Genomic DNA, 13,329 nt, shown 5'->3' with positions numbered 1-13,329 from the left:
AATCCAGAACCTACAGGAATCACAAATGCATTCATTAACAAGACTTGGTATATTCACACCCTAATATTTGATGTCATATACTTAACAGGCACATCCAGGTGGGCAGCACCGACTCTTGAAAAGGATGTTGTATAGAACATCTTCAAGCTACAGAGCCAAACGAGGCTCACTCCACCGAACTCCAAATCCCTTTAGAGGATTTGTGGTACCATTTTTGAATTATCTAAACCTTTTCATACCCTTTCAAGAAGGGAAGTTCAGAGAAAGACTGGAACCTCCCTCACTAAGGAGTCATGACAACAGGTCTTAAAGTCGCAAACTACACCGAGTGATGAACAAAGACACGCAGTACAAAGTTTTAGTCCGTGTGACAATTTAGGGGCATTCGCCACACAAACCAATAAGAACAACAACTGAAGGGCTTTAGGACTGAACAGAAGTAAAGATACTAAGATTTCTGAATCTAATAATATACAAAAAAATTGGGTGGAGACGAAAGAAGACAGATCACCATATGTAATGTGTGATCCCTCAAGGAAGAGCCTTAAGGTATTTCAAACCAATTCCAAGAGACAATGGATTAAAACAAAACATATGGGAAGAAATTACAGAGAATGAACCATAGGACTAGTTAAGTATTTAAACAAACCCTCATATGATGTTGCTTGAACCTCTTTACTGCAATACTTCAGCCATACAAATGTGTGAAATAACATAGCAAATACCATAGTCTCCAAGAAGCAATGAGTACATCTGTGAGCTGACACCCAGTGTCCTGCTCACCACTAGGCCTTGCTGTTGGATACTCAGCCAACATATTTAAAGACAGTGTCCTTACCTTGCTCTCTACCAGCGAGATGAGAATCTGCTCCATGATTTCAGAAGTTTCGGGGATGGAGCTCTGAATGTGCCCGACCACCACTCCGATGGCCACGCGAGACAACTCGTAGCTCAGGTTTGTGTTCTTGCGCACCAGCTCCATCAGTTCCGCCCCCAGCGTTTTGGGGACCAGCACCGACGCAGGTCTGGCTTTCAATGGCGACATGTTGGCCGCCGCCTTCTTTTTGCAATCATGATTCAAAGAGTCAAAGGCTTCTAACCCGGTGGAAGGCACTGGGGCTACCTTCTTGGTTTGCGTGTTATTGGGAGTCAAGTTCTGAGTTTCAGACGCAACAGGGGCCATGGGCGCAGCCCTCTTTGTCTGAGAGGAGTTTACCACTCCGCTCTGTTCCACTGTCCCAGACGGGCTTGGGTCCAGTGGGCGGGATATCGTAGTGTGAATACTCCTACTTGGCACCGGGGGAGGCGTGTTGCTGGGGGTGGACAGGGCAGTTGTAACACAGGAGTTGGATGAACCGGTGTGCAAGGTATCCAGGGAAGCTGTACTCACGGAAGAGGCACGGGAAACTGGTCTGGTGGTGGTGACCTCAGTCCGATCTGGAACAAAATTAATAGCAAACATGGTTTAATGGCAATTATGGCCTTCAAAGCCTGAAAACATGGTGCACGCTGAAATCAATTTGCAAGTAAGTGTGCATATTGTAAGATTAGCAGAGTTGAAATTCACAGTATGAAAACAGCCCAAGCGCACAGCCTCGAACAGGATCTTTGGTTTTTTCCCCCATCAGCCGCTGGTGCAGGCTATTTGCAGAACACTGTCATGCAAAAGTCCATAGAGTTCTTACTCTAGGCATAAAAGGCCAGATTAATAAAGCCTTGTTAAGATATGTATGGAGAAAGGTATCAGGTCAATCAATCACTCAATCAAGGATTTATAAAGCGCAGCAACTCACCCGTGAGGGTCTCAAAGTGGTGAAAAAGCAAGGAGAAGACGGGAGCAAGAGCGAGGCAGCAGCACGGGGAGAGCTGGGCCTGGGCCCTGCTCCATGGGGTCACGCTGCGGCCCCCATTAAGTAGGCCCAGGAGGGAGGGGCGATGGGAGGTGGTGGGCGGGGCTAGGCAAGAGGTGGGAAATAACAGGCGGCATGCAGGAGTACCAGGGATAAACAACGAGAAAGCAGGGAAAATGAGTGAAAAGCACAGAGAAGGCACAGAAAACCCGAGGGAAAAGCCAGGACAAAGCAGTAAAAACCAGGGAAAAGCAAAGAGAAGGCACACAAAACCCGAGGGAAAAAGCAAAGAGAAGACCGGAGGAAAAGCGATGAAGCAGCACGGGGAGAGCTGGGCCTGGGAAGTAAGGCTTGACAGATTGCTGATGACTTGGGTATCACAAAGATTCAATCTATGAGCAGAATTAAACTGTAACACAGGATACGCATCTGTACATTATAGAAACAATATCAAGTGGGTGCAAAACAAATGGCACTTGAAATATTGCGCCCATCCACAATGTCACAACTTATCCACAGATACTGAGGAATGCACCCTCTGTACTATTCTGGGTACCCAGTTTACAACCAAATGATTTATGCTTGTTTGTGTGCAGTAACCAGACTGAACCAATGGAAAATGAAAAAGTATGTTTATTTAACCAGAGATTTGCAAGTGTGCGCTGTGTGTGGGGTTAGGAAGTGTGGCGCTGGTGGGCACTATGTAGATGGGAGAATAACTCCACATACTCCTAGCTTTCTCCTCCACTACTGGTTGATGTTGCCTACAACTTGAGGCAGGACTGTTTTATAGCTCCCCTAAAAGATTCTATCCCTTGAAATTTTCACTATGATCCCCCTGTGTTCTCCAGCGCTGCACCACCAGCAGGGGCTCAGCAGTAGCCTTCAGCAAACGTAACATACAGACCAAAAGTTGCACCCTTCCTGGATGATCCATTGGAAAAGTAAAGACTACAGACAGCATGAGGAGGACCCGGGCAGCAGCCATTCTCACCATACTGATCGGTGCGTTCCTTCAGAAGACCAGTGGTTCTGCCCCAGCTCCAGCTCGATGAGGAATAAGTCACAAACCCCTCTTCCTCCCCGAGCGACAGAACATCAGGCAATATAAGAGCATCTGTCGAGCAACGATGACTGGAGCAGCCTCATCACCAGAGTTAAGTCCACCATAGGTTGCGGGATCGCTCAGAATTCGTTCTAAATAAAATCTAAATAAATGCATTCAGCTTGAGAGCAACTTCATCAGCTGGAGAGGCCTAAAGAGCTGGTTAAAGAAAGCCAATTATTTAATCTTTGACATTAAAAATGGACAGGACTTGAGGGATGAAAGATGGGACCATAAGGAAGGCCATCTCGTCTTTATGAAGACGGTGTAAAGATCTTCTCTGGTCAAGCCTGAAGGTTGCTCTTGCTTTGAGTTGAGATGAAAGTGATCCAAAACCTTCTTGTAAGAGGGTGAAGCTCCAAGTGGACATTGGTTCAAAAGACAGACGCATGACCGAGGCTACCACAATAATTAGACAACCTTGGGTCTCTTTGTGTCTTTCAGAGGTGAAAATGTTGCCCAGCTCTGTTAACCCTGGCTACACAGGCAGAAAGATGGTTCTAGGAGATAGTTCCATTCTGTGCCAAGATACCCCCGCATGAGATGCGCGCTTTATAAGAACACTTCATATAACATTTGAATTTCTACAGAAGCACTTGAGAGCGGAAAGACACAACATCATTTCGAGTTACAAGAGGATGTTTATTCTTCTCTGACTGGTATAGTGGCAGAAGGGTAAGCAATTTCTAGTATACTGCTTTCTGAGATTTTGTTTTTGGAGCACATATTTTATTGCTAGATGGCAAGGTAAGGATAGGCTATCTTCCTTAGGACTGAGGCCCTCGTTTGAGCAATGCTAAGGCTAAGGCATGTGGGGCTACACACTTTATATTTTGCAGCATTCAAGTTGAAGCCACTGAGCACGAAGGACAGATTTTTGTTATTGCACAGATCGTTCATGCCTGTGTGATCATTCTTCTATCAGTCCACGCGTAAGCGCTCTAACTCCAATCTGTTATTACACATCCTGCCTATCTGTAAGGACTTTAGTTCATCTTAGCCCTAAAGCCTGGGATGACCTTCCTTTACCCTTCAGGACCACCTAAAGCCATTTGTAGTTCAGAAAATACATTAAAACCTTTTTCTTTTGCTGATTATGTTTCAAACAGTTTTGCTCTTTTTATCGCCACCCCTCCCGGCACCCAGAAGCCTTGGGGAAAATATTGTGCTTTACAAATAAATAAATGGCTTTGCCTCTTATCACTTCAGTGCAGACTGTCTATCTTGATTGGGTGTAGGGGAGGTGAATTGGCTGTTTCTCCTGCCCTCTAGTTGTGATGTATATGGGTTGCTGGAATAGTATTTGGAGCTCAACCAGAACTTACTCAGTTAGGTCAAGAGTTGTCCATGCAGGATGTCCCACAGTTGAAGTCTGGATCTTGCAACTGCATGCTTGAAATGAGCCTGCAGGGGGGTGTTATCAATAGATCTTTGGGGATGGTAAGACCTCTTTCAGAGAGGTTGTATGAGTGCTTTTGGACTGGTGGATGCATGATCACCATAGTGTGGTGCCTGGCCTGGCTCGTCTCCTAGTCTATGATAGTTCATTTCCAAGCTAAGAGTTAATGCAACATGGGCAGGCTGGCCGCACGGTTCACATTCTGTCAACTGGAATGAGCTGAGCTGCCCCCAAGTAGTCTTGTTTTGACTGGCCTAGGTCTCTTGTACCTCGTCTGGTTTACAGAGATTCTTCAGATGATTCCCCTGCCCATGGAAGGCCTAGTTCATCCAGGCCAAGTCCTGGAAGAGTGGACCTGGGCACAGTGTCCAGGGGACGGATGGAATGGTTCAAGTCGCCTGGTTGGAGATTGGAAAGGCTGGTTCACACAGTGCAGACTTCAGCTGTGTAATGAGGCCAGTCACTAGGGCACCGCCCCTACCTATGCACAACAGGGCAAGGGTCTGTACCGAGTACTGAGGAGTACCGGTTATTGGCTGGAAGGAAAAGACTGGTTCTGCACCATGAGCTGGAACCATGCAGTCTCCTACTTCACATAGTCCTGGAGTAGAGTGCATGGCTTCAGTGCTGATTGAAAAGTAGGGAAGAAGCAAGCCTTCCAGCTTCATGCTACTGACCCATGTCCAAACCAGGTGTTTGAGTGTGTCACCAATCAGGAGGACAAATTCCATCTTGGTCGGTGGAGTTTAAGGTTAACTATGGAAACACAAGTGGGAATCGTGTTCACTCATGATCTGAGCTGAAAGAAGGCTGATGGTTTCATAAATCATCTAGCCGTGTACCCTAGCCCTCACCCATCCCGCAACAACGCCATACCCTCAGACAAAATCAGTGTAACATTGCCCTCACCTTTCACGGGTGCAGCCTTCTGCGCGTTCTTGTACTGCTTCTCTGGTGGGGGTGGAGTAACTGGGGCAGCACGTCGCGGCTGTGGCGGAACCTAGACGACATTTCACACCTATGAATACTTCAAAGGAACTGGACAATTCTTCCTGCTTTTTCCAAACAAACATCTTTTACAAGGACAATTTTATATGCACAAACAACTGAACAGGACAGTGTCATTCCATCAACAAGAAAACATAAAATCAATGCAGAAACGCTCCACTGTCTACTCCTCTAATCCACACCAACCCCAACTTTCCACAAAACTCATAAAAATCTTGACATGCTGACTATAGTTAGGAGAACACTTTGGTAAGCCTACATCTTTCACTGGTCGCTTCCCTTTTTAATATTATCCCACACTCATTCGCAAGTGCTCGCCATTATCTTTGATGCAACATCACATCAAATGTACACCAAGCATGTGGGCATTAGCACTCGACATACAATCAGTATGGAGACTAGGCACACTACAGGTAGGATCCAGCATCTCATCAGGTCATACTCCAATGACCCTTGGATCATCACATGCCCTGCTACAAGGACATGCTCTGAGGTCTTGCTTGACCAAACTCTTGGCGCAAGGAGCTGGGTTTAAGCCAGAGCACATGCAAAAACTCTGAAGGAAACACATTTAAATGGCTGTTCCAAAGCATATTAAATGTTTGATCTTCTACTTTGCTAACTAACTTGTGGGTCTAACATTTCCCATGGAATAACAAGAAGGCAATAAGGAAAGAAAAAGACCAACAAACATGTCACCTTCATAATAATAATAAAACAATGGACACTCCTAGTCGATTGTCCTGAATCAGAATGTTAGTTTGTTAGTCCAATTGCATAAATGGACAGAGGCCCTCACACGTGCAGCGGTAGCCAGCTTCATCATAGGGCTTCTCTGCACACCGACTCCACCAAGGGTACCGGTGTGGGCAACAAACCTCCTGGGAAGGGAGCTCTTGGAGCAGATGCAAAAACAAGAGGGGAATCTCTATGGGGTGCTGCGAGTGTGGGAAGAAATGTAAATTGCAAAGGGGAAATAAAATCCTGCTAAAAAATCTCCTGGCCCTCAAGAGAGTAGTGTTTTGTGAATGTGTGTACTGACATCCACTTCACAGCCTGGCAGAAGTCAAGGACAGGCAGCCCACGTACTGTAGTAGAAGCCTTAGCCCTGGAGGAATGTGCCCTCAACTCCTCTAGAGGCTGCTTCTTGGCCAGTGCACAGCAGATGTTTGATAATCCACCTTGACAAAGTTGTTTTCCGCATTGGCTTGCCTTTCTTTGTCTCGGAGCACTCCCACAAAGAGCTGAGAGTCCACCTGAATTTCCTTGGTGCAATTAATGTAAACATTCATAGCTGTTTTAGGGTCCACTCCATGGAGTGGTTTCTCTTTTTGAGGGAGAATTGGGGGGGGAGGAGGGGTGGGAGTTGAGCAGGGCAAAGAACACTAGAAGAAAGATGGATGGCATGATGTGAAAAGCAGTCACCACTCTCAGCAAAAATACCACCCTGGTCCACAGCACTTCATCTGGGAGATAAATGGTGCAGAGCAGTTGGACTGAAAGAGCTTTGAGTTCACTCATGCGATAAGCCAGTCACCATCACAAGAAACACAATCATTGGAGTTAGAAGACGTAGTGGGCACCAGCGCATGGGTTAGCATGGTGGGCATACGAGGCAAGTGAGGGACAAACTAAGATCCAGCTGAGGCATCACAAGTAGTTTGGGGGTAAATAAATGATTCAAACCTTTTAGAAACCTCATCACAGCAGATGATTTTAACAGGGCCAGCTGGTCTGATGAACATAAAAAGGCCAAAATGGCTAACCAGTATCTTTTAACAGTGCCCACTTCATGTCCTTTATGGGCCAGGGAAAAGACATGACAAGATATTCAACATCTTGGCCTGTAATAAGCCAATACTGCATATGCCACACCAGTCTACAAACGTGTCCACCCGGTAAAGACAGACTTTGTAGAGGCGTGTTGTGCAGCAACGATAACATTCACAACCTGGGGAGTGAGACTGAGCGCTATCAACTGTTGCCGCTCAATCTCTACTCACGGATGTGCAGATTGTGACAACTGGGTGCAGGACCCTGCCCTGCTACTGCAGCAGGAAATTTTCCAGAAGCGGTAGCCACTTGGAGGAAAGCTATTCATGCCCAGAAGTTCTGAGGACCACACTCTGCTTGCTCAACCCACAGTCACTAGGTTTGGGCCCGGTCATTCTTGTTTCTCTTCAGAACTCAGGGGAGGAGCGGCAGTGCCAGAAAAGGTCTCTGATAGACCACCTTTTTGGAAGCTTCAGTGTGCTAAAGTTTTGATATTCTTGGCAAATGTAAAAAAGGTCTAGCCAGGTTTGTCTGCATTCTTTGAAGATTCCCTGTGTCATCCCAAGGTGTAACCGCCATTTGGGATCCACCAGCTACATTTGTACGACCCTGGTGTTGAAAGGCCTAACAGGTGGGTCACAACTAGGGAAACATGCTCATGCTCTAACCAGCTCCAAAGACGAAGTACCTCTTGGCACAGAACTAAGGACCCCCATCCCACCCTGCTTATTGCAGTACCTCATGATGCTGACATTGCCGGAGAGAACCTGAACCAGCATTCCTTTGATGGACGCTAGGAAGGCTTTCAGCACCAAGCTTGCAATTTCAACAGGTGACGTGAAGCCAGGTCTTCACAAAGACCAGAACCCTCTGCTCTCCATCTCCCCCCCCCCCAACCTCTTCAACCCAGCAACAACACATCTGCCACCACCATCAGCTCTTGGTGGGGGCATGCAGAGGAGTCTGACACTGCTCAAACTGCGGTTAAGATACCACCGCAGGTCTTTTGCAGTATCCTTCGAAACCTGGATGGAATCCCACAGGTTCCCTTGGTATTGCACTCACTGTGACTTTAGGTTCCACTTCAGAGTCTGCAAATAACACCAGGCATAGTCAATGAGCAGGACGCAGGATGACAAGAAGCCCGAAGCCTCAAAGCTCATAGTACATTGAGCAAAATATGCTTTTGTGTGATAGTATTTCGGTACAGTACGCTTGGGTACAGTACGCTTTCACATGATGGTGCTCTTGATACAGTATGCTTTTGCGTGATAGTGCATTGGACACAGTATGGTATTGCATGATGGTACTTTAGTTGCACGATGCTTTTGCGTGATAGTGCTTTGGGTACAGTACGCTATCACATGATGGTACTTTAGTTGCACGATGCTTTTGCGTGATAGTGCTTTGGGTACAGTACGCTATCACATGATGGTACTTAGTTTGCAGTATGCTTTTGCGCAATAGTGCACTAGGTACAGTATGCTATTGCATGATGGTACTTTGGGTACAGTATGCTATTGCATGATGGTACTTTGGGTACAGTATGCTATTGCATGATGGTACTTTGGGTACAGTGTGCTATTGCATGGTGGTACTTTGGATACAGTATGCTATTGCATGATGGTACTTTGGATACAGTATGCTTTTGTGTGATAGTGCATTGGGTACAGTACACTATCACATGATGGTGCTCTTGGTACAGTATGCTTTTGCGTGATAGTGCATTGGATACAGTATGATATTGCATGACGGTACTTTGGTTGCACGATGCTTTTGCGTGATAGTGCATTGGGTACAGTACGCTATCACATGATGGTACTTTGGTTGCAGTATGCTTTTGCGCAATGGTGCACTAGGTACAGTATGCTATTGCATGATGGTACTTTGGATACAGTATGCTATTGCATGGTGGTACTTTGGACACAGTATGGTATTGCATGATGGTACTTTAGTTGCACGATGCTTTTGCGTGATAGTGCTTTGGGTACAGTACGCTATCACATGATGGTACTTAGTTTGCAGTATGCTTTTGCGCAATAGTGCACTAGGTACAGTATGTTCTTGCATGATGGTACTTTGGGTACAGTATGCTATTGCATGATGGTACTTTGGGTACAGTGTGCTATTGCATGGTGGTACTTTGGGTACAGTATGCTATTGCATGGTGGTACTTTGGGTACAGTGTGCTATTGCATGGTGGTACTTTGGGTACAGTATGCTATTGCATGATGGTACTTTGGTTGCAGTATGCTTTTGTGTGATAGTGCATTGGGTACAGTACACTATCACATGATGGTGCTCTTGGTACAGTATGCTTTTGCATGATAGTACTTTGGTTGCAGTATGCTTTTGCTGATAGTGCACTTGGTACAGTATGCTATTGCATGATGGTACTTTGTGTACAGTATACTCTACCTAACTTATTGTGGAGTTTCACGTTGTCCTTCGAAATCCAGACTTCATCCATGAGTATCATTGCAGAAGTACTTCATAGATGGTAAACGGTTATTGTAAGTGAAACTCTGGTTTAACGCTTTAGTTAGTATGGCATGCTGGAAGATAATGTGACAATGGAACTTGAACATAGACTTTTAAAGTTTTTTTTAGCTGTAGCAGCTGTTAACTTCTCCCTCCCCAACCACCACATCTGCCTTAACATGCGATTAATTTCAAATGTTTCTAACAATTTCATTTTTTCATATGCATCTCATAAAGGCAACTTATCCAACAATGCACAGCGGCTGGTGTTACCGGTCCTGTGTCTCCTTGGTTTACAAACTGTTTGGGCCAAAGAGGACAAGGCGGCTTACCGCTTCCCCATCAGCCTGGTCACTGTTGCAGACATGGCGTGCGGGCCCTTTTCACACCCCCTGTTTGGATGCTGAAGGCAGGCTGGGCATAGACTTCAGCTAGGCCGGCACCAGTTCACAAATACAAACAGGGCCTCAGATCCACACCAGCTGCCAATCATCTTTAAGCATGTCAAGTTAAAAAGTAATCCCTGCAATGAGGACTGAGGCAGCTGACACCTGACTGGTCCCCTATTTCTACTCAAAGATGGTGGTGGGCAAGTGATCACTTGTCCCGGTCTCCTTCATCCTCATTCACTAGCAAGAGTTACAGGGGCAAGATGAGTAAATCACTAAAGGGACTAATATAGCCTCACTGCTATGCTTATATCCAACTATATTATTAGTGGACAAGGTATTCATTGTTCACGACAAAACTCTATGACCTCCTACATCGTGATATCTTTTTAAGGTGACCAAGCCCTGGAGCACCCAAAAGCTGGACATCTGCCATTTGTGTCCCGCTACTCGTCACTTGCGAGGATTCTGCCATTTGTGTCCCGCTACTCGTCACTTGCGAGGATTCTGCCATTTGTGTCCCGTTACTCGTCACTTGCGAGGATTCTGCCATTTGTGTCCCGTTACTCGTCACTTGCGAGGATTCTGCCATTTGTGTCCCCTTACTCGTCACTTGCGAGGATTCTGCCATCTGTGTCCCGCTACTAGTCACTTGCAAGGATTCTGCCATTTGTGTCCCGCTACTCGTCACTTGCGAGGATTCTGCCATTTGTGTCCCGTTACTCGTAACTTGCGAGGATTCTGCCATCTGTGTCCCGCTACTCGTCACTTGCAAGGATTCTGCCATTTGTGTCCCGTTACTCGTCACTTGCGAGGATTCTGCCATTTGTGTCCTGTTACTCGTCACTTGCGAGGATTCTGCCATTTGTGTCCTGCTACTTGTCACTTGCAAGGATTCTGCCATTTGTGTCCCGTTACTCGTCACTTGCAAGGATTCTGCCATTTGTGTCCCGTTACTTGTCACTTGCGAGGATTCTGCCATCTGTGTCCCACTACTCATCGCTTGCAAGGATTCTGCCACCTGTGTCCCACTACTCATCACTTGCCAGGATTCTGCCATTTGTGTCCCGCTACTCGTCACTTGCGAGGATTCTGCCATTTGTGTCCCGTTACTCGTCACTTGCGAGGATTCTGCTATCTGTGTCCCGCTACTCGTCACTTGCGAGGATTCTGCCATTTGTGTCCCGTTACTCGTCACTTGCGTGGATTCTGCTATCTGTGTCCCGTTACTCGTCACTTGCGTGGATTCTGCTATCTGTGTCCCGTTACTCGTCACTTGCGTGGATTCTGCTATCTGTGTCCCGCTACTCGTCACTTGCAAGGATTCTGCCATTTGTGTCCCGTTACTCGTCACTTGCGAGGATTCTGCCATCTGTGTCCTGCTACTTGTCACTTGCAAGGATTCTGCCATTTGTGTCCCACTACTCATCGCTTGCAAGGATTCTGCCACCTGTGTCCCAATACTCATCACTTGCAAGGATTCTGCCATTTGTGTCCCGCTACTCGTCACTTGCAAGGATTGTGCCATTTGTGTCCCGTTACTCGTCACTTGCGTGGATTCTGCTATCTGTGTCCCGCTATTCGTCACTTGCGAGGATTCTGCCATTTGTGTCCCGTTACTCGTCACTTGCGAGGATTCTGCCATCTGTGTCCCGCTACTCGTCACTTGCGAGGATTCTGCCATCTGTGTCCCACTACTCGTCACTTGCGAGGATTCTGCCATTTGTGTCCCGTTACTCGTCACTTGCGAGGATTCTGCCATCTGTGTCCCGCTACTCGTCACTTGCAAGGATTCTGCCATTTGTGTCCCGCTACTCGTCACTTGCGAGGATTCTGCCATTTGTGTCCCGTTACTCGTCACTTGCGAGGATTCTGCCATCTGTGTCCCGTTACTCGTCACTTGCAAGGATTCTGCCATCTGTGTCCCGCTACTCGTCACTTGCAAGAATTCTGCCATTTGTGTCCAGTTACTCGTCACTTGCAAGGATTCTGCCATCTGTGTCCCGCTACTCATCACTTGCAAGGATTCTGCCATCTGTGTCCCACTACTCATCACTTGCAAGGATTCTGCCATCTGTGTCCCGCTACTCGTCACTTGCGAGGATTCTGCCATCTGTGTCCCACTACTCATCACTTGCAAGGATTCTGCCATCTGTGTCCCGCTACTCGTCACTTGCGAGGATTCTGCCATTTGTGTCCCGCTACTCATCGCTTGCAAGGATTCTGCCACCTGTGTCCCACTACTCATCGCTTGCAAGGATTCTGCCATTTGTGTCCAGTTACTCATCACTTGCAAGGATTCTGCCATCTGTGTCCCGTTACTCGTCACTTGCGAGGATTCTGCCATCTGTGTCCCGCTACTCGTCACTTGCAAGGATTCTGCCATCTGTGTCCTGCTACTCGTCACTTGCAAGGATTCTGCCATTTGTGTCCCGCTACTCGTCACTTGCGAGGATTCTGCCATCTGTGTCCCGTTACTAGTCACTTGCGAGGATTCTGCCATCTGTGTCCCGCTACTCGTCACTTGCAAGGATTCAGCCATTTGTGTCCCGCTACTCGTCTCTTGCAAGGATTCTGCCATTTGTGTCCCGCTACTCATCACTTGCAAGGATTCTGCCATCTGTGTCCTGCTACTCGTCACTTGCGAGGATTCTGCCATTTGTGTCCCGTTACTCGTCACTTGCGAGGATTCTGCCATCTGTGTCCCGCTACTCGTCACTTGCAAGGATTCTGCCATTTGTGTCCCGCTACTCGTCACTTGCAAGGATTCTGCCATTTGTGTCCAGTTACTCGTCACTTGCGAGGATTCTGCCATCTGTGTCCCGCTACTCGTCACTTGCAAGGATTCTGCCATTTGTGTCCCGTTACTCGTCACTTGCAAGGATTCTGCCATTTGTGTCCCGTTACTCGTCACTTGCGTGGATTCTGCTATCTGTGTCCCGCTACTCGTCACTTGCAAGGATTCTGCCATTTGTGTCCCGTTACTCGTCACTTGCGAGGATTCTGCTATCTGTGTCCCGCTACTCGTCACTTGCAAGGATTCTGCCATTTGTGTCCCGTTACTCGTCACTTGCGAGGATTCTGCCATCTGTGTCCTGCTACTTGTCACTAGCAAGGATTCTGCCATTTGTGTCCCACTACTCGTCACTTGCAAGGATTCTGCCATCTGTGTCCCACTACTCGTCACTTGCAAGGATTCTGCCATTTGTGTCCCGTTACTCGTCACTTGCGAGGATTCTGCCATCTGTGTCCTGCTACTTGTCACTAGCAAGGATTCTGCCATGTGTGTCCCACTACTCGTCACTTGCAAGGATTCTGCCATCT

The 13,329-nt window shown here is 47.1% G+C and overlaps 1 protein-coding gene across 2 annotated transcripts in view; it reads right to left on the bottom strand.

Moving 5' to 3' along the window:
* NCKIPSD (NCK interacting protein with SH3 domain) overlaps window positions 1-13,329 on the bottom strand; it is a 328,023-nt gene that overhangs the window by 186,000 nt on the left and 128,694 nt on the right. For both annotated transcript variants that reach the window (XM_069206217.1, XM_069206218.1), the window contains exons 4-5: window positions 5,264-5,354; window positions 839-1,437 (exon numbers count right to left, since the gene is read on the bottom strand). In XM_069206217.1, coding sequence (XP_069062318.1) covers window positions 839-1,437; window positions 5,264-5,354 — 690 coding nt within the window. The remainder of the gene's footprint in view (window positions 1-838; window positions 1,438-5,263; window positions 5,355-13,329) is intronic.

The sequence above is a fragment of the Pleurodeles waltl genome, chromosome 9 (genome assembly GCF_031143425.1).
Source record: "Pleurodeles waltl isolate 20211129_DDA chromosome 9, aPleWal1.hap1.20221129, whole genome shotgun sequence".
NCBI lineage: Eukaryota > Metazoa > Chordata > Amphibia > Caudata > Salamandridae > Pleurodeles > Pleurodeles waltl.
Note: the sequence above shows the minus strand (reverse complement) of the source record. Positions and strands in the feature narration are given on the sequence as shown.